Genomic DNA, 22,005 nt, shown 5'->3' with positions numbered 1-22,005 from the left:
AAGACGGAATGGCCGGGAGAAATAAGCGCCCCCTCCTCCCCAGCGATTAGAAAACCGAATGACAATGGCCGTGACGCACGGGGCGTTGCATGGAAGCCCAAGCGGATCAGAGAGTCTGCAAACGGCCGCCCCTCGGCGACAGCAGAAAGGGGAAACCTCAGCAACACCCACGCGGCTCCTTCGGGCCGACCTGCAGCAGCACTTGCCCCAAACAGCAGGGCTGAAATGTGCGTTCTCCAGCTCAACAGCAGCTCTCACGCGCGACTTTTCACTTCTTTCACGGGGGTTACCTTCTCCTTGGCTTTCCCTTAATAGTTGTCCGCGCTAGTGCAGACTAATGGGGGGGAGGGGGGGGAGCCAGCAAGTGCCCTTCGGCATGGAAATAAAAAGTTGTCATAAGAAGAAACAAACAAGGGGAAAGTTTACCACTTGGTTCCCCTGGTACCGATCTGCGGAAAAGGCGGGAGAGGGGCCGCAGGGGCCGGATCTAACAAGGGAGGGAAAGAAGGAAAAAGGACCCAGCCCCGGACCGGAGAGGCTCAGAACCGCCCCTGAAGGCACTGGGGCCCTAGGGCTCGGTCTCCTTGGTGCCGTCCAACCCCCGTGTCAATCAGCTCTTTCTCGCGTTGCGATTGGCCGAGGCCTTCCTTGGCCTCCCTCGTTCCCACCTCCTAGTTGCTTGGGGTTTACTTCCCCAAAGTACACGGGCCCCACCTTGTGGAGCAACCGCTCATGCAATGGAAAACGGATCTCCGCCCAGGGTAAGACGTTTCAACGAATGGGAGCGGCCCCAAGCATTTATTGGCCATTGTGGATATCGGTCAAAAAACTTCCCGCCCTCCTTTCCACCGACCATTTAAGTAATTGGCCTCTCTCTATGCCAATCCGTTACTAGGGAAACGAGATCCTCACAGTCTCATAGGCATGAGTCAAAGCCAATCAAGAGTCACGCCTTCATCCTGAGTCGATATCCAATGGCTGCTCGAGGAGCCCAGAGGACGCAGTCGGGATTGGTCGCCAGCCTGCCGGACCTGGCCGCAACAAGTTAGGCTGCGTCGCGCTTATATAGACCGGCGACGGAGCACGCGTGTGCGGACGCAGTTGCGTGAAGGCTTTTTTTCCTTCCTCCGAGCAGTGGAGCAAAGCTTGTTCCTCTCCCGCTCAGCCGCGCAGGTACGCCGGGGTATGGGCGGGGCCGTGTGGCCCGGGGTCGAGGAAGAGCGGCAGCGGTTGTGAGAGGGAGTAGAAGACCGAGCGGCGCCCGTGTGAGGCGCGCCCCCCCTTCAACGGCCGCAGGCGGGCGCACGGGCGCGCGGAGGCTCTCCGCCCCTCCGCCCCCCCCCCCCCGCCCCCGGGCCGGCGCGCGTGGCCGTGTCCGCCGCGTGCGCGTGCCGCGCCCAACTGCCACGCGGGGCGAGAGCGAGCCGCGGCCGCCGCCCGGGGTCCCAGGGCGATCTCCAGGGCTCGCTCGCGTTTCCCGCCCGCCTTCCCACGCGCCAGCGGGTCTTTCCTTCCCTGGCGAGGGGGCTGCAGCGTGGCCGGAGCCAGAGGAGGAGGCTTTTATTCGGGGGCGGGAGCGTCACGAAAGTGCGATAAGAACAGGATTTTGCGACCGGGAGGCAGAAGTGCTGCTCTTTGGTTTTCCAGGGAGTAAAGGGGGAGCTGCGGGTGCATGCATGGGTGATGCGTGGTGGTAACGAATTCTTCCCGAGCCCTTATTGTGTGCCAGGCACTGTGTGGAGCCACTTGTGTGCCTCTCGTGTACTCCCGCAACCAGGGGAGGTCGGTGCGATGACTTTCCTCATTTTCCAGCGGACTCGGCGGTCCCGCGGTGGAGGGACATGGTCAGAGGCATGCAGACGGTAAGGGGCAGGTGCTTGTTTGCACCCAGGTGGCCTGACTCCTGGTCCCCGAGCCTCTTTTATTCTTCATTCCAGCGTCCGATGTGGTCCCCGGGCACCTTGGCCCCCAGAGCACCGGGGGTCCCTTGGGGACAGCATCCGCCCCGAAAGGCCCTGCTGCGAAGGCTGCAGCGGCATTTGTGCTTGAGCCAGTCCTGGGCTTCCAGGGAGACCAGGGTCGGCCGTGGGCTGAAGACAAAGGGAGAGAAAGCGTTTGGGCTTCCTTTCTGTTTGTGTCCGCGTAGGTAGCTGAGGGGGGTGCTGCCCTGAAAGCTCCCGGGAAAAGCATCAGATCAAACGAGTCAGTGCAAGGGAACATGGACAGTGTTCCTCGTCTGATTTGAAACTCACAGCGTGATGATGGGAAATTCCCGCCAGCAGGAAGTTAGGCTCCGATATGAGACCCTGAATCATTTCTCTCTCTTAAAAAAAAAAATAAAAAATCGGAGCAGACTTTTGAGAAAGACCTGCGCGAACATAGTTTAACTTCCTCGTTTTATATAATTGAAGAACATGAGTTTCAGACCTCGGCAGCATGTGTGGGTTAAAACTTGAAATAGGAATGGGAAGGAGGGTGCTCAGTTGCAGTGTACATCTGACCTTATGCCAGGTGAATTGGGGTGAATGAGGTGTGGGCAGTCTTTACCCTTGTAGGTAGTTGGGATCTACTGTGGATGACAGCCTATCCGCATTCAGTTCATTATTTGGCATTTACTATTAGGCTCCTGTGTATATGCAGACACAGAAGACACTTTCAAAGACTTGAGTGTATATTTTTCTAGTAAAGTTATATTTTAGTTTTTTGAAAGCCAATATATTCTCTTGGCTTCATGAAATAATAAATGTTCCTTGTGTTGCATGTCCAAGTCATTATACCACAGATGTCTCTATTGAGATAAAAGTACAGTAAAAGTTTTGAGACTTAATTCATTTGAATTTTGATTCGGATGGCTTTCAATTTTTTTTTTTTTAAGAAATTTACCTATTTTGTGTATATAGACACTTTTTAGGATTGGTCTTGATTTTTTTGCAGTCAGAGAGAATACATAATTTAATCCTTGTAAGTAAATTTAAAAACTATCAGGAAGCTTAATATTTGTGTGTCCATTTACCAAATACTTTCCATGTTTCTTAACAGAAAGTAGCAGTAAATATAGGATTGAAATTTTGTATTGAAAAGTTGTATCTATGTTGGTGTTGCCATAAATAACAGATTGCCTTAGAATATAACATTGTTTTACTTGGAACTTGCCTTCCTGTAGCAGTGCCATTTACCTGCGATTAGACATCGGTTTAGCTGTTGAATTAGCATTTTAAGTTAGCAAATGTTAAAACACTATAATGACCTACATTTAAACTGAGTTTGAGTCCAGCTAATTTTGTTATTGCTTGAGGTAAGACATACCAATGAAATTATCTTATGCGTTAATTGGGGGGAAATTTTGTTACTTTCCCCTTCAAATTCTTCTTTAAGAAAAACTCTGTTCTTGGCCTCAGGCAAATGGTTATCAGTTGAGCAGGAATATGAAAACTGATACTTCACAAATTGGTAGCCCAGCTGATCTCTTGTGCATTTATTTATCAAGAACAAGTGATTTTTGAAGAAAAGTTGTAATAATGCAAGACTTAGGTGCCATCTTGATTCCCAGCCAAGTCAGAGGTTACTTTTATTGTTGTTAAACCCTTTCAATATAAGCTTTTGTGCCTCTTCTAACTGGTGGAAAAGTAGGCAGTTCTTTGTTCTTTATTTAATTCAGTTGCAGTTCTCAGCTGACAGTCTGCTAAGGGAACATCAGGAGATGTGGAAATGTTGGTGACCTACTTCGCAGCAGTTTTTTTTTGTAATTTACATTATTTTATTTTACTTGTTTTAGTACTTTGAATAGAAAATAAAGGGCAGAGCTTAGTTTTAAATTCTTACAGGTTTTTTAAAAAATCATTTGTTCTTTTATTTTTTTAATATTTATTGATTTCAGAGAGGAAGAGCGAGGGAGAGAGATAGAAACATAAATGATGAGAATCAATGATCAGCTGCCTCTTGCACATCCCCCACTGAGGATTGAGCCTGCAACCTGGACAAGTGCCCTTGACTGGAATTGAACCCAGGACCCTTCAGTCCGTGGGCGGATGCTCTATCCACTGAGCCAAATCAGCTAGGGCTTCTTACAGGTTTTTGAATTGTATATGGCTCTTAGGACGGATAAGGAAATGTTTAATTAAAAGATGAAATTCAATATAAAGCCTGAATTTGTGACCTAAATAAATTTTTTCTTTTTGCCAGTTTAATAAAATTACTCACTTGACCTTACAGCAAATATTGTGTTTTTTAAGATAATATTTCAGAATTTATATATGCATTGTATGTTCATTTAGTAGTGCTTTAAGACTGCTTTGGAGCCCTGGCTGGTGTGGCTCAGTTGGTTAGGCGTTGTCCTGTGCACTGAAGGGTTGCCATTTCCATTCCTGGTGAGGGCACATGCTCCACTTTCAGCTCTACTCCGTGGAGGGGGGCAGGCAGGAGGCAGCTGATTGATGTTTTGCTCTCACATCCATGTTTCTCTCTCCCTCCCTCTCTCTAAAAATCAATACAAAAATCTTAAAGAGCCCTAGTGGATAGAGCATTGGCCTTCAGACTGAAAGGTCCTGGGTTCAATTCTGGTCAAGGGCATATGTCCAGAAGATCAATGATTCTCTCTCCTCATTGATGTTTCTTTCTTTCTCTCCCTCTCCCTTCCTCTCTGAAATCAATCAATAAAAAATAAAAAAATTAAAAAGGAAATCACTTCCAAAAAGAACATTAAAAAAAAAATCTTAAAGAAAAAGACTGCTTTGCACAAAACTTAATTGACTTTACAAAGGAAGATAATCGTCAGAGTAGGTAGGCTAAAAAAAACCAAACTGCTCTTTTCTCCCCTGGCTAATCAGTTCTTAACATCTAGTGTGCAAAACCTTTCGTGCAATAATGTCCTTTCAGCCATGTAGTTACATTTACATTGAGCAACTGTAATCTCACTTGTAGTTGGTGATCTCACTGTGGCACTTAACCAGGTTTATGTTGTTATTTTTATTTTATTTTTTTGTTAATCCTCACCCGAGAATATTTTTCCATTGGTTTTTAGAGCGTGGAAGGGAGGTGGAGAGAAGGAGAAACATCGATTGGTTGCCTCCTGTAGGTGCCCAACCGGGGCCAGGGATTGAACCTGCAACTGAAGTATGTGCCCTTGACCATAATCGAATCTGAGACCCTTCAGTCCGAGGGCTGATGTTCTATCCACTAGGCCAGAATCAGCAGGCAGGTTTATGTTTTTAAATCTCAAAAATAAGCTTTTTGTTTACTTAAAATTTTTTATTTTAAGTATTATTGGATACCTTGTCTGGCCTTGATTGGAAAAGCTAAATTGCAAGCCAAGTGATAACAGTGAAGAGCTAGGAATAATTGACACGTGATGAGTGGGTTTTATAAAGTAGAAAGTAAATATGAAAAAGGCTGTGGCTTTAGTACTTATTTTTTTTTTAAATATATTTTATTGATTTTTTACAGAGAGGAAGGGAGAGAGATAGTTAGAAACATCGATCAGCTGCCTCCTGCACATCTCCTACTGGGGATGTGCCCGCAACCCAGGCACATGCCCTTGACCGGAATCGAACCCGGGACCTTCAGTCCACAGGCTGACGCTCTATTCACCGAGCCAAACCGGTTTTGGCAGTTCTTATTTTTTAATAATTTTTTTTATTGATTTCAGAGAGGAAGGGAGAGGAAGAGAGATTGAAGGGGAGAGAGAATCACTGAATCACTCACTGATCGGCTGCCTCTCCTGCACACCCACTACTGGGGATGGAGCTCGAAACCCGAGCCATGTGCCTCTGACCAAAATCGAACCTGGGACCCTTCAGTTGGCTCTATCCACTGAGCAAACCATCTAGGGCAGTAAGTATGGTCTTTACATGATAAATTTCCCCTTCTGTCCTTGGGCCAATCTCATAATATTGCTTAGCTGTTTAGCCTGTGTGCTATTGAGGTATTTGAAAAATATTAGATGGTTCAGAAAAAGAAAGCCGGCATCCTGGATGGGGCACATTTTGTAGGTATGTCATCCTTGGTGGCTGTTAACTTAAGTGGCTATGAATATAACAGCATTGTATATTTGTATGGCCCTTTACATGTTTTAAAATTGCTTTCACATATCTTAGATTTGCCTATGTTTTTACTTAAAAAAGAGAACTGATAATTTGATATTCAAATAGTTGTCTAAACTATTTTGTAAAGCATGTGGTGTATCTAGCTATTCAAAAAAAACCTGAGGGATTCAGAATCTGTATGGCGTGAGTGTGACACTTACCTGTCCTAGGCTGTGCCTCAAGTACACCCCATGTTTGAACTGTGAGCTTGCTCTTAGGGTTTCCTGGAGTGTATCCACCTATGCTGTATGATCTAAAGGCTAGGAAGTTTATGTTTCTAGGAATTTCATAGGTGAAGCATTAGTAGTAACTATACAGTATCTTCTTGATAAGAAAGAATAGATAGTTGCTTAATTATAAACACAGCTGACTTAACTTTTAATTTTGGAATGGGAAAGGGATGCTAAAAACCAAGAAAAGCTGGTGCATGTTATGTTTTGTAATTTCTGTCTTGAAGTTTTTATCTTTCAGGAAAAGTTTTTTTTGAGATAGATAAATTTTAGATTTATATAGGAGTTGGAATGCAATGTAGAGACATCTTTTTTTTTTTTTTTTTTTTAAATCCTCACCTGAGGATATGTGTTTTTTGAGGCTCTGTTTTTAATGTGGGTTTTGATGGGCTGCCTTCCTGCTTTTGATGGGCCTGGGATTGAACCTGCAATCTTTAAGTGTACTGATGATGCTCCAACCCAATGAGCCACACCAGCCATGGCCAGAGACATCTTATATAGACTTTGTTCAGCTTCCCTAATGTTAACATCTTACATAATCATCAATTTCGTGCACTGGGTCTCTAGTATTTGGAATAAAATGAGATAAACATTTTCACATTTTCTAGTAGTTTTTCTCAAGGGAAATATTCCTGATGACTATGATGAGTAAAAATTGTTTCAGAAATACTAATTCTATTCAGCAAACTAATTTTCCTAGCATAAGAATAAATTATCAGTGTTTAACAGAAAAGTAAAACTTAATGATAATATTTTTGTTGTTTTTTTGTTAAGTCTCACCTAAGGATATTTTTCCATTGATTTTTTTAGAGAGAGTGTAAGGGAGGGGGAGAGACAGAGAGACACATCGACGGGGCCTCAATCGAACCTGGGACCCTTCAGTCTGCAGGCCGACGCTCCACCCACTGAGCCAAACCTGTTAGGGCTAATGCTAATTTTTTAAAAAGAGAGCAGACGTTTTTACACCTAACAGGGCTTAAACATACCTAAAACAACTGTATTTCCAAGATGCATGTTTTAAAAGTTAAGATATTAAGATGTGTACTTGATTTAGTTTTAGTTTTACAGTTTGACTGGACAGTTACATTCTGTGGGCACACAGACAAGTCTTCCTACATAGCATTAGTATAGGTGGACTACTATACTTGACCTTTCTAAAAAGGTCAAGTTTAACATTGAATGCTTGGGCTTCTGTATTTCAGAATTACAAAAATTCTTGTTTTCACAGGAAATCTACATTTTTATATTGCTAGCAGAATACATAAATTGTCTTCTAAGTGACAGAAAAGGACGGGATGTAGAAATGCTTTCTTTTATCATAGTTAATAATTATAATATTAATAGTACTAAAAGCTAACATTCAGTGCTTACTGTGTACCAGACATTTAATTCTTATAATTAGGATTTTAATTTTACAGATGAAAGAACTGAGGGGCACAGATAGCACGTTACTAGCCCATGAGCACAGCTAGTGAATGGAGTTGAGGATTTTCCCTAGTGAAAGCATTAAAGAAAATTTGGGGGTACCTTTTGTTGAATTTCCAATACTCATTTACTATTTTTAAAATAGAGCACTCAATTTCTAAGTTCATTTGTCATGTTTTACTTCTTTTAGTCATTTCTAAGTGGTCAATTTTGTCTTTTAATTCTTAGGGTAAAGAATGATTCCCTTTTCCTAACCTAGCACCTTTTTAGTATTTCCAGAAAAATATTTTAAGGGAAAGTATAAAATTTTAAAAATACATATTTCCTGTTCCCTTTCATTGAGTATAATTTTGGGATATCATGACATTCATAAATACTGGGAATATTATAAACTTAGATATAAAATTAGTGGAAAGTGAACTTCCTTTAGTGAAAAATGAGTGCTTCTCCTCTTCCCTTTATTCTTCCCAGGTCCTGTTTCTTTCATCTCTAATCTTTCTAGTCTGTAATGATTTCAGTTTATATCATTCTTAGGAATATTATTATTATTTTTAAAATATGTCTTTATTTGATTTTAGAGAGAGAGGAACATTGATGTGAGAGAAACATCAGTCAGTTACCTCCCACACGCATCCCTACCAGGGACCGAACCCACAATTTGGGCATGTGCCTGACAGGGAATCAAATTGGTGACTTTTAAGTGTACGGGACAATGTTCAACCAATTGAGCCACATGGGTCAGGGCAGGAATATTATTACTATCATTATTATTATTTAAAATTCTTATTGAATATATTGGGCTGACATTGGTTAATAAAATTATATAGGTTCCAGGTGTTCAATTCTATAATACATTATATATTGTATTGTGTTCACATTAAAAATCAAGTCTCCTTCCATCACCATTTATCCCCCCTTTACCCTCTTCTTTCTCTCACCCCCTTTCTCTCTGGCAATCACTGTACTTTGTTATCTGTGTAAAATATACACAGACGACATATTGTGGGTTCGGTCCCTGGTAGGGATGCGTGTGGGAGGTAACTGATGTTTCTCTCACATCAATGTTCCTCTCTCTCTAAAATCAAATAAGACATTTAAAAAAGAAATAAAATAATAATAATAATCCTAAGAATGATATATCCTGTTGCTCTGAAAGCAGTGTAATAAGGGAGTGATCTCCACATTGGAATTGTTTGGAATGTTTGTTTAACGAACTTACTGTGTCTTGGGAGAATGACTTCTTTTAGGAAGTCTTCAGCCTGGGGATTGCAATAGTAAGAAGTTTCCTACTCCTGATTTTGGTACATGCATCATATCTTTCCATTGATGGGAGTATACTGTTATGTTAGGAACAGCCATACTCCATAGTTGTATAAATTTATAAAACCTCTTTTAAAAGGACACGGTGTTCCAGGAGTGTTTAGTAAATGAGGGAGAATGTTGGAACTTTTTAACATGGCTTTTCATTAATAGTTTATAATTGTCACAATGAATCAGTGATTGGCAAAACACCACCTTTTCTGAAATGAATCCATTTGAGTCTGTTTACTTTCATTTTAGATTTGATAGAATTGAGAGTTATGACAAACAAGAGTGAGATTAATGACTTTATTATCAGGAGATATGGTATTAGTTCACATATTTTTCATAGCTTGTGTTTTATGTTTGGGCCAGAAACAATGATGAATATTTCAGAGAGATGATTTACCAAATAGAATTTTTCTAATTAGGATAGAGTTTGTCTGCATAGACTCAGATCTTTTGGGCTCAGATTGCCTACATTTTCTGCATTTCTTTTTCACTGAGAATGGTGATTAAATAGAGACGCTTATTTGCAAAACTTTAAGTGTATGATCTTAGATTACCTAAGAACTTCCCTAAACATTTTGTAGTCACTGATTAGTGGTTTAATCTTCATTATTTCAATACATTTTATGATGTCTTCAGAATTTTTTTAATATCACATGCAAAAATAGCTTTATTGACACATGTCCAAATGCTCTTTTTTTTTCCGTATTTTTTCCCATCACCATTTATCCCCCCAATACCCTCTTCTACATCTACACCTCCCCCCCGAAAAAAAAGGTCAGGATTTTTTTTAAAATGTGGAAGTCTTTTTTTTTTTTGTTAATTTTTGAGGCATACTTTACAAACAGTAAGATCATAGAATGTAAAGGTTCAGTTTGAGAAGTCATATACATGTAACTGTCACCTTAATACATGCATTTTTCTCACCCTAACCAGTTCCCGTGATCCTATTCTGTCAGTTCTCTCTCAGGCAACTATCTTCTAGCCACCTTAACCTTAGTTTTTTCTTAACCTTTAAAGAAACAATGTTATGCCTGCTATCTTAATCTAAGTTACACAAACCCTGACAAATGGATGGTCAGATATTAATTTTGCTTGCATAAAATTTTAACCTCCTTTTGTGTGAGAATGTTGAATGAAAGAAAACTTTTATTTCCTATTAAGTTTTAGGAGTAGAAAGTTATGTGAGAAATGATCTCTATTCTTAAGAAATGTAACATGTAAAGGGTGTCCCAAAATTCACGCAAGAAGTAATTTTGATAGAAAACACAGGTTTATAATTAAAAATTGTAATTTTTTATTGATTCATAAAGTATACAGTATAGGGTTATGTATGGAATAATATATCGGGTAAATGGCCTTCGAGAGCTTCTCGAAATGTCCAATTCTTGACCACGGTGCCGAATTGATGTCCCTGGACTCTCAGCAACACTCTCACGAACTGCTTCGATGTTTTGTGTTGAACGACTTGTTGAAGGACGGCCAGAGTGTTTAAGATAACTAATTGATCCAGTCTCCCTAAATTTTTTAATTAATCTCTTCACAGTTGATAAAGTTAAATCACTATTTCGACCACATTTTGCACGAAAATTGCAAACTGTAGCTGCCCCAACCTTCATTATTTTTAAAATATTGCTCAACAATGAAAACGCGTTGTTCTTTCGTGTGACGCTCCATTTTTAATAACCCTGAACTGTCAGCTGTCACGCTATCTTTTTTTTCCCGTTGGCAACACCTTACGGCACAAATGGTGTAAAATTCAAATCTTGCATGAATTTTGGGACACCCTTTAGTAAGAAGCTTGCATTCTTCCTAATGTGGAATTCTTAAAGCCTTTGATATTTTAAGTTTGGAATCAGCCCCTTTTTTGAACAGTGAAGCAATACAGTTCCTTTCTATTAAAATACTCTTTATTTTAGTCATGTGGATATAATTTTTCCCCCAGTTTTATTGAGAAATAATTGCCAAGAACATTATTTTTAAATACTGCTACAGTTTCTCTTGGGCTCGTTGTTCAATGTTTATTATAAAAGTGCTTAAAGGAGAGACTTCAAGAGCCAAAGCTTTCATTTTAGTGGAACCACATGTGCCGGTGGTATCCTAATCCTAATATATAAAAAGCCAGGGGCTGTCACGACCAAAACAACCAGATGGACAACCAAACAGCAGGCTGCATGGGGCAACAAAGCTGGCAGGGGGGTTAGTGAGGGACAGCTAAACGACTGAACAGCAGGCTGTGTGGGGCGACCAGGCTGGCGGGGGGCGGGGGGGCAGTTGGGGGCGACCAGGCCGGCAGGGGGGTAGTTGGGGGTGACCACACCAGCGGGGGGGGGGGGGGGGCGGGGGGCAGTTAGGGGCGACCAGGCCAGCAGGAGGGACAGTTGGGGGCGACTAGGCTGGCAGAGGGGGGCAGTTAGGGGTGACCAGGGTGGCAGGGAGGACAGTAAGGGGCGACCGGGCCTTCGGGGGCGCAGTTAGGGGTGACCAGCCTGGCGGGGGGGGCAGTTGGGGGAGATCAGACAGGCAGGCCGGTGAGCAGTTAGGAGCCAGTGGTCCTGAACCGGATTGGAGAGGGTGCAGGCTGGGCGGAGGCCCCCCGCCCCGCCCCCCCCCCCCGAACTAATTTCATGCACTGGGCCTCTAGTACGCCTCTAGTACATAAATAAGCCTTGGAGGCAACCCTGATGATCGACATTAAAACTTGTAACTTTAGTACCAGAATATTGAAAATTTGGTTTCCATGTAGCTATATTGCATGTTTCTGAAGTTGAAAATTTCAACCCCAAATAAAGTACCATCTGTTTGGAAAATTCAGAAATGGTAATTATAAACCTAGTTTCCAAAATATTCAATTATGTTAAGCTATTAAACTAATAAAATTGATGTTTGGAAACTTGTTGAATTATAAGTATTTCTTTGATAAGTTTCAGAATTATAGCAGTTAAGAAAAATTTACAAATGTGATGAAGATAAATTTAGCATATAAATATGTTTGACTTTACTTACTTGGTTTTATGGTGATAACCTGAAATAAAATGTTGATGATAATTCTTTTAATTTGAATGATCTAGGTAATCTCACAGAAAGAGAAAATAGAAATTCTAGAGGTGGTCTAGAGGTTTTAATTTTTTTTTTTTTTTTTTTTTACCTTTGATATACAACCTAAAGGATTTTCAGGAATTTTGCATAGGAAGATTGGATGTGAGAAATAGTATTTGATAAAATGTTACTTAGAAATTTATATTTTAATGAGACTTCTTGACAGTATCAAAGGACGAAGTTAGGTTGATGTTACTAGTCTAGTAATGCTGACATTTGTAATATTGCTTAGTGAATAAGAGCATATGGTACTGAAGAGAAGGTAGTGCAATTAGCAGAAAAAGATAGGAGTAGGCCAGTGTGGCTCAGTGGTTGGAGCATCAGCCCGTGCACCAAAGGGTCTTGGGTTCAATTCAGGTTAAGGGCACTAAAAAAAAGATCGGTGTTTACTTAATTATACTGTTTTCTTTCTCTGGTTTATCTGTCCTGTCATGAAGGTTCCCTTTTAATTGCTTTTTATATTGTGGATATATCGTCTATTTTAGATGAGACAGGGAAGCAAAACTTTCTGTTCAGCCTCTATATTTGAAAATATGTAAGTACAACTTAATGGAATAAAAATGTTATTAACTTCACCAGTTTCTGAGGAATTGGAAGACCCGTTTAACATTTTGAAATTAGTTGTGAGATCTGGGAATTTTTCTTTTAATCTGATATTGGGTCAGATGTTAGTGATTTTTCAATAGAGAAGCTAAGACCTGCCCCCCCCTTTTTAACATTTAACATTTATTTATTGTTTTTGTTAATCCTCACCCGAGTATATTTTTCCATTTATTTTGATTTTTTTTTTTTAGAGAGAATGGAAGAGAGGGCAAGACAGAAACATCGATGTGAGGGAAACATCAATTGGTTGCCTCCTGCAGGAGCCCTGACCAGGGCCGGGGCGGAGCCTGCAACCAAGATACATGCCCTTGACTGGAATTGAACCCGTGACGCTTTGGTTCACAGGCTAATGCTCTATCCACTGAGCCAAACCAACTAGGGTGAGAAGCTAAGCCCTTTTAAGAAAGGAAAATTTATATGGGAACTCTAATATATAAAGTATAGTCGCTCTGGTTTAAGTAAGTAATGGGAAATCTTAAAACTCAGAAACTACAGGCTAGATGACTATTAAGAACCTTTAATATTCAACTGTAATCTGTAAGTTCCGAAGAATCTAAGATCAGTAAAAACATCAGGAATTATCTTTTTCTGGACCAAGAGCCAGGGGAAAAAATAAGCAATTTCGCATTCTGCCTCAGGTTAGTCTACTTTAAGTTTATTTAAGACTTGGGATCCAAATTCTTGTTACTGATATCCTCATAACCATGCCTGTAGGCAAACTACTCTTCAGTATGATGGGAAGCTATTTCATAGTGTCTGTAATTTGGGGAAAATGCTGAACAGGCCTTCAACTAATTTCTTAGATTCTGGTGAAACAAGTAGGACAGATTTAAGAATAATGAGGATGGGGACATCTGTAATAACGTCAACAATAAAAATTAAGTTTAAAAAAAAGGAAAAGAAAAAAAATGAGGAAATGCCGTGGGTGAGAATAAACATATCTCCACAAACTGTTTATGCAGGAATTGACAAACCAAACTCAGTCCATTTTGCCCATCCTTTAGAAAACTGAAATAAAATTTGTCTCCTTAATTGATACTGTAATTAATCTGTATATATGCCTTTGCGTTTAAATTCAAGATAATTTTATCTTTTAAGTGAAAATTCGGGATTATCTCACACCAAATATCTTTCAGAGTTTTTCTTTCCTTGTTTTTAGGTTTGAATTTTTTTTCAATAACAGTTTACTTTCAATATAATTTTGTATTAGTTTCAGATGTACAGCAGAGTGATTAGAAAATCATATCCTTAAAGTTCTTTTAAAATAATAACTGACAATAATTGAGGACTTAGTATCTGTCAGGTGCCTTTCTTAACGCTCAAAGGTACTAACTTTAAATCATGATAATTTTGAGGTGATAGGGATTATTTTGTTGAGTAAAAACATTTTGTTTGTTAACTTTTTTTACCCACATTATTTTCAGATTATTTTTGGTCCCATTATAGAATAAATTGAGCATATTTAGAACTTCCAGGTTTTGTTTTTAAAGATACCAAATATTTCCCTGACTTAGTTTGATTAAAAATGTGATAGTATGTGCCCATATGTCTTAAGCTATATTTATTGTTTGATTTTATCATCCTCGAATGAAATAGTTGCATAAATAAGAATATGTTTGTAATTTATAACTCGAATACTCTGGGTTAAATTAATTTGGAAGATTATGGTAGATGGAAATATGTACCTTTGAGTTTCTTATATTCACTTTAAGAAAATCGAATATTGGGAATAATGATGAATTAATTCTTTATAGTGATTTTTTTCTCCCAGTATTTCTCTGATTACAATAAATTTCAGTGTATAAAATATCACCTGGTCTGTGTGTTTTGTTTTTATAATAATTATTTCTTTTTAAAACCAAGAATTTCTGAAGTGATCTTGTCTTTACTTTTGAGTTGGTTTTAGCTAAATGATTATCTTCTTCCCTGCTACTTTTTCCCTTTGTACTTGATCTTTCCAGTTGAACATATTTAACTGCTGTTTTTTTCCAGGTTGAATTGACCAAAGCAATGGTTATGGAGAAGCCTAGTCCCCTGCTGGTCGGGCGGGAATTCGTGAGACAGTATTACACACTGCTGAACCAGGCCCCAGACATGCTACACAGGTGAAAGTTGTTCTCCTTCAAATGTTGTTTTCTAGTATGTGGTTATTTATCCTTGAAATTCTCTTATTCATCCTTCACATAAAGGGTTGTTGCATAATAGTGCTTTCTTTTCATTGATTTATTGGGATGACATGGGTTAATGAAATCATATGGATTTCAGGTATGCAGTTCTACAGTACATCATCTATCTGTATATTATATTGTATGTTTACCATCTCAAGTCAAAATGTGTAATGGTGCTTTATATAAGTGCCAATAAATTGTGGTTGTTAAAATGATACCATTTTATTTATTTATTTTTAAAATTTTCTTTTCTTTTTTTTAAAATATGTTTTATTAATTCTTCACAGAGAGGAAGGAAGAGAGATAGAGAGTTAGAAACATCGATGAGAGAGAAACATCGATCAGCTGCCTCCTGCACATCTACTGGGTATGTGCCTGCAACCAGGTACATGCCCTTGACCGGAATCGAACCTGGGACCTTTCAGTCCGCAGGCCGACGCTCTATCCACTGAGCCAAACCGGTTTCGGCAAAAATTTTATTTTCTTGTTTAAAGTATTACAAATAGTAGTACATATGTCTCCTAAAATGATACCATTCTAAATAAAATACACAAATGTTATTATTGCTAGAGGCCCGGTGCATGGATTTGTGCACCTGTGGGGTCCCTCAGCATAGCCTGCGGGGATTTGGCCGAAACTGGCAGTCCAGCACTGCTTGCTGTTCCTGCCTGCTGCTCCTGCTCATCCCAGCACCACTGCGCCTGCTGCCACCACTCGGTAGGCTTGCTGCTGCTCCGCTGCAGTCTCTGGGCTGTGGTGGCTAGCTGTGAGCCCTGTGTCTGGTGCCAGTCAGTCAGCTGAGTGGTGCTCCCGCTGTGGGAGCACACTGACCACCAGGGGGCAGCTCTTAAGAACAACTGGAACGACCAGTTGATCAGTCACTATGACATGCACTGACCACCCCGGGGACAGAAGCTCAACACAGGAGCTGCCCCCTGGTGGTCAGTGCACTCCCACAGCCAACCTTCCGTGGTCCCTCCCCCCGGCCAGCTGGTGCCCCTCCCTTTCCATCCCCTATAGCCCCAACTGGGGGGCCAGCTGGCCAACCTTTCGTGGCCCCTCCGCCCCCTGGCTGGTCAACTTCCCGCGGTCCTTCCTCCTGGCCAGTCCCCCGATAGGCTTCGATCATCAGCCAGGCTGAGGGACCCCCCCCCACCCATGCACGAATTCGTGCACCAGGCCTCTAGCATATAGATAATTTTTTAATTGTCAGCTAAGGATATTTTTTCCATTTATTTCTAGAGAGAGTAAAGGGAGGGAGGAGGTGGGTAGAGAGTGATAGAAACATTGACTTGAGAGAGACACATCGATTGGTTGCTTCCTCACTGTGCCCCTACTGGGGCTGGGGAACCTGCAACCCAGGAATGTGCCCTTGACCATGAATCGAACCTGTGACCCTTCATTCAGAACTTGTGACCCTTCATTCAGTCTGTAGGTGGATGCTCTAACCACTGAACAAACAGCCAGGGCTATAAATATTATTTAAAAATGAGACTTAAGTTAACAAAACTTACACATTATCAGAAAAATAATGCCTGAAAATTAAAGGTAAAATATTCATGCTTTTGTTTGTTCATTGTTGTGTTTTTGTTGAGTCATATTGAAGACTGTTCTTGTAAAAACATACTTCAGTGTTGCTATGCTTTTAAAAATTAGGGGCTATGCTTGTTATAAATTAAAACATTATTAAATAAACATGGAAGTAAAACCATGCTAACAATCTTTCTATGTATGTACTCTAGAAATGGGAAATATTTCTTGTACCTGTTTCTTCTTGAACTTTTCCAAAACTTTTTGGTAAGGCATTGTAGAGAGTTAATCTGATTTTGCAGATAAAGATGCTAAAGAGTTAAAAATTTCCTGGTATTCATGAATGTTAGTAATAGAAAAAGTCTACAAACATTTTGTTGTGTTTTATTTTTTATTAAAAAAACTTTTTAGGTGTGTGTGTGTGTGTGTGTGTGTGTGTGTGTGTGTTAATGTTTTTAGAGAGAGAGGAAAGGAAAGGGAGATAGAAACATCGATGAGAGATAACATCGATTGGCTGCCTCCTGCATGCCCCTCATGGGAGATCAAGCCCAAAACCCAGGCATGTGCCCTGACCAGGAATCAAACTGCCAACCACTCTCCACCCGCAATCACTGAGCCTCACCGGCTGGGCCTTTTGTTGTGTTTTAGGTCAAAATTTTATTCTGTACCCTTAGAGAAGTTAGGTAAATTTGAATTTAAGAAGCAGGTTTTGAAAGACACTAACCAAGGACATTCATATATTTCTTGTCAGTATTGATATTTATTGATTCTAAGACATCTTTTTTTTTTCACATTTTATCTCTGAGGTATGAAAAGTGGCTTACCAGCAGTGAATTGATTTCACTGGCTGATGTGCAACCTTTTAATAACTAACAATTAAAAGATATACTTGGGGTCTTGTGAGCCCAGATCTTTCCCTTTTTGGGGGGTGGGGGAAGTAGTCAAGATGTAGAATGGCTCATTTGTGAAAAATTGTTATTATTATTATTATTATTATTATTATTATTTTGGTGGAGGTGCCGGGGATTGAACTCAGGGCCTTGTGCAGGCCAATGTGAAAAATTATTTATATAAAGTACAGATATCAAGAAATCCTTATAGGGTGGTTAACTGTGAGTTGGCTTTCCTGATCCAGTATAGTATTGTAATGAGAACACAGCAGTCAAGGATAGAAGAAAATGAAAAAGCTATGGGGATTAAAATCTCCAGCTTGTAGTGCATCAGCAAGCATTACTAAAAACTACTAAAACACACTTGCATGATGAGTTTACTGGGTTTTAATGGGAATTCCTCACCTGCATTCTTAGATACGAAAGGACTCTCCAAGTCTATGGAGATTATAGGTGTCCTCATCTATTTCAAAGTGCCTGATTTCTTCTTGAGTGAAAACAGGGACTCTTGTTTTATTTTAAGTGGCCTTCCTGATATTAACTCCAAGATCCTTCTCAACATGATCATCCTACTCTGAAACCTGGAAGGTGTGAGTTGTAAAATAACTGTTCACCTCATTGACCAAGTCCATTCCTACTCAGCATTGTTTACTGACATGTAGGGGATGGATCCATGATTGTGTACAAAGATGAAAAAGAAAGCACATTCTTTTTTTTTTTTTTTCTTTTTAAATCTTGGTCCCTGTTCCCCTTTCTAGGTCTTGTCTTTTCTTTCTTTTTTTTTTTTAAAATAGATTTTTTTACAGAGTGGAAGGGAGAGGGATAGAGAGTTAGAAACATCGATGAGAGAGAAACATCGATCAGCTGCCTCCTGCACACCCCCTACTGGGTATGTGCCCGCAACCAAGGTACATGCCCTTGACTGGAATCGAACCTGGGACCCTTCAATCTGCAGGCCGACACTCTATCCACTGAGCCAAACCGGTTAGGGCAGTGGTTCTCAACCTTCCTAATGCTGCGACCCTTTAATACAGTTCCTCATGTTGTGGTGACCCCCAACCATAAAATATTTTCATTGCTACTTCATAACTGTAATTTTGCTACTGTTGTGAATCATAATGTAAATATCTGATATGCAGGATGTATTTTCATTGTTACAAATTGAACATAATTAAAGCATAGTGATTAATCACAAAAACAATACGTAATTATATATGTGTTTTCTGATTGTCTTAGGCAACCCCTGTGAAAGGGTCCTTAGACCCCCAAAGGGGTCGCGACCCACAGGTTGAGAACTGCTGGGTTAGGGCAAGAAAGCACATTCTTGCTTCCAAGAATCTGCCGCTGAGGCAGTTAAGTACCAAACATGAAAAATTAATACCTGGTCTTAGGAAGATGACAAGTAAATTATGTTCCTGTTTGACAGATTTTATGGAAAGAACTCTTCTTATGTCCACGGGGGATTGGATTCAAATGGAAAGCCAGCAGATGCAGTCTATGGACAGAAAGTAAGCATACCAAGCTTTATGTAGGTGGTTTAGTAGCTAGAAAATAATCCCTAAAGTTGAGGTAGATGCATGCTTAATAGATTGGCTGATACTGAAAGATCAAATTTGTCAAGTTTAAAAAAATTTAGGTATTTAATGACTATTTGGTTAATACGGTAGTTACTGAAATGCTTATGTCACATTGCTCATTTTGTATTATATATTGTGAAGGTTTTTTTTATATGAGGAGATTATTGGTTTTAGCATGGGGTCATCTATTATAAACTTTCTTTTCTAATTTTTTTTAAACTATATTTTTATTGATTTCAGAGAGTGGGAGAGAGAGAGAGAGAAAGAAAGAAACATCAGTGATAAGAGAGAGTCATTGATTGGCTGCCTCCTGCATACTCCCCACTGGGCCACTGGGCATATGCCCTTGACCAGAATCAAACCTGGGACCCTTTAGTCCCAAGGCCTACGCTCTATCCACTTAACTAAACCGGCGAGGGCTGTAAATATTTTTGGGTATGTTATTCAAGACAATAATTTAAAAGGCTCAGGAGTGGTCACGAGGAATCTATCCTATCTAATAATAGACAAAAATGGTAATTGACCGTACCTTTGCTATGCCTCCCAATGGCTAATCAGCAAGATATGCAAATTAACCACCAACAGAGATGGTGGTTAATTTGCATATGTAGGCGGAGCAAAGACTGAAGGCGGCTCCGGCGGAGCGAAGGCTTGGGTCCCGGGTGCTGGAGGAAAACTGGTGCCGGCAGTCAGGGGAAGGGAAGGCCTATTGCATGAATCTTTTCATGCAACAGGCCTCTAGTTTATATTATAAAAGCCTAAGCGACCTTTATGGCAGAACGACCACAACGGCTGGTCACTATGATGCAAATTGACCACTAGGGGGCAGACACTCAATGCAGGAGCTGCCCCCTGTGGTCAGTGTGCTCCCACAGGGGGTGCGCTGCTCAGCCAGAAGCTGGACTTATGGCTGGTGAGCGCCGTGGCGGTGGCAGGAGCCTCTCCCACCTCTGCGGCAGCGCTAAGGAGCAGTAAGCCGAGAGCTAAGGTGCGAGGGGTCCTGGACTGCGAGAAGGTTGTCCTGAGGGATCCTGGACTCCCCCCCACCCCCCCAAGTGCACGAATTTTGTGCACTGGGCCTCTAGTATACTATATTAAATGAAGCAAGTTATGGGAAAGCATTTGACAACTTGCTGCCTGGCATATGTCATCAGATTGGCTCAAGCTGTTACATACAAAAAAAGAAGACAAATCAGAATAGGGTCTGTATAGTTTGTAATTTAAACATGTAAATTCTCACAGTTATGTGGGAAATTTTTTGTTGTTGTAGATTGTGTAAGTTTTAAGGCATTAACCTATGCTTTCATTCCTTAGGAAATCCATAGGAAGGTGATGTCACAAAACTTTACCAATTGCCACACTAAGATTCGCCATGTTGATGCTCATGCCACTTTGAATGATGGTGTGGTGGTCCAGGTGATGGGGTTGCTCTCCAATAACAACCAGGCTTTGAGGAGATTCATGCAGACATTTGTCCTTGCTCCTGAGGTATGAAAAAAGAAACAATGAATGGTTGTGCATCTCTTAAAAAAGTATTCATTTTGAAATTTCCAATTTAAAGAAAAGTTATAATAACAGTACAATAACTTCTATATACTTCTTACCTAGAGCCACTGTCAGCACTTGTCCATACATTTAGAATTCTTTTTCTATTAACCTATCATTTTAAATTCTAAACCATTTGATAGTAAATTAGAAATATGCCCAGTCATCTTCAAATACTTAAGTGAGCATTTCATAACCATAGTATAGTTATCAATCTATAGTCCATATTTAAATTTTGGCTATCTTCTCAATAATGTCCTTTACAGTAATCCCCATCCACCACCCCAATCCAAGATTGAGTATAGGAATACACATTGTGTATAGCTCTGGTGTCTCTTTAGTTTTATTTTTTGTTTATTGGTGGCATTGACCTTTTGGAAGAGTATGATCAAGTTACTTTGTAGAATGCCTCAGTTTGAATTGTCTGAATGTCTTGTGATTAGATTTAGGTTATACACATATGTTCTTTCAGTGCCTTATATTAGGGAGGCTCTTGATTTCCTTTATTCCTCTTATTAGCGATGTTAATTTTCGTCACTTAAGGCAATGGTCAACAGATTTCGCCACTCTGAAGTTTTACTTTGCTCATTTATAAATAAACTGGGGGCCCAGGGCACGAATTCGTGCACCTTGAAAGGAACTGTGGGCCATGAGGCTGAGGTGGGCACAGGGCTGGGTCTTGGCCCATGCTCCATGCTCCATGCCCCTGCCCAGCCCCTTCCACCGTGGCTCCTGGTCCCCTTTCTGCTTGCAGCCCTGCTCCTGCCACCGTAGTTCCCACATGCTGATGGCGACGGCACTGCTCGCATCCACTGATGGCATGGAGTGATTGGGGCCGGCACCAGTAGCGGTTATGAGTGGAGGCTGCTGCCCCCATTGCCCCTTTGGAGCAGGGGGAGATGGAAAAGCCCTAAGGGGCGATTGGGGCTGGTAGTCGACACTCCGGCGTTGGGTGTGGGTGCAAGCAGGGCCAGCACCAACAGTGGGTGCGAGCGATGGCTCCAGCACCGGTAGTGGGTGGGAGCGGGGCTGTTGGTGGCAGCTGGCCCCGATTGTCCCTTAGGAGCAGGGAGAGGTGGAGAAGCCCTGAGGGGCAATCGGGGCCGGCAGCGGGTGCGAGTAGGGCTGGCGTCGACAGCAGGTGTGAGTGCTGGGCAGGACCATGGCGCACGGAACAAGGAATTTTCAGTAATCACCAGAGGCTCACCCTGATGACAGCGACCGGCTCCCCGCCTTGGTCTGGCGCCCCCACTCACCTGCTCCACCATCCTGCCACGGCCTATGCCTGCCATGTTCTGCACTCTGCTGCCTGCTGGTGATGCCAGCCATGTTCTGCACGTGCCCCCTGGTGGTCAGCACATGTCATACCAACCAATTGTTTGTTCTGCTGTTTGGTCTATTTGCATATTAGGGTTTTTTATATATATATATATATATAAAAAACTACCGGTGCTGGAGCCATCGCTCGCACCCACTGTTGGTGCTGGCCCTGCTTGCACCCACACCCAACGCCGGAGTGTCGACTACCATATATATATGAAGACTGTTGC

At 41.1% G+C, this 22,005-nt stretch overlaps 1 protein-coding gene across 1 annotated transcript in view; it reads left to right on the top strand.

Moving 5' to 3' along the window:
* The first annotated feature begins 1,092 nt into the window (after positions 1 to 1,092).
* Positions 1,093 to 22,005, top strand: part of G3BP1 (G3BP stress granule assembly factor 1) — a 38,538-nt gene continuing 17,625 nt past the window's right edge. Inside the window, exons 1-4 of the mRNA XM_070414556.1 lie at positions 1,093 to 1,173; positions 14,738 to 14,850; positions 18,760 to 18,841; positions 20,225 to 20,398. Coding sequence (XP_070270657.1) covers positions 14,756 to 14,850; positions 18,760 to 18,841; positions 20,225 to 20,398 — 351 coding nt within the window. The 5' untranslated portion in view covers positions 1,093 to 1,173; positions 14,738 to 14,755. The remainder of the gene's footprint in view (positions 1,174 to 14,737; positions 14,851 to 18,759; positions 18,842 to 20,224; positions 20,399 to 22,005) is intronic.

The sequence above is a fragment of the Myotis yumanensis genome, unplaced genomic scaffold (assembly GCF_028538775.1).
Source record: "Myotis yumanensis isolate MYYU_CA2020_CCGP unplaced genomic scaffold, mMyoYum1.0.hap1 SCAF_5, whole genome shotgun sequence".
NCBI lineage: Eukaryota > Metazoa > Chordata > Mammalia > Chiroptera > Vespertilionidae > Myotis > Myotis yumanensis.
Note: the sequence above shows the minus strand (reverse complement) of the source record. Positions and strands in the feature narration are given on the sequence as shown.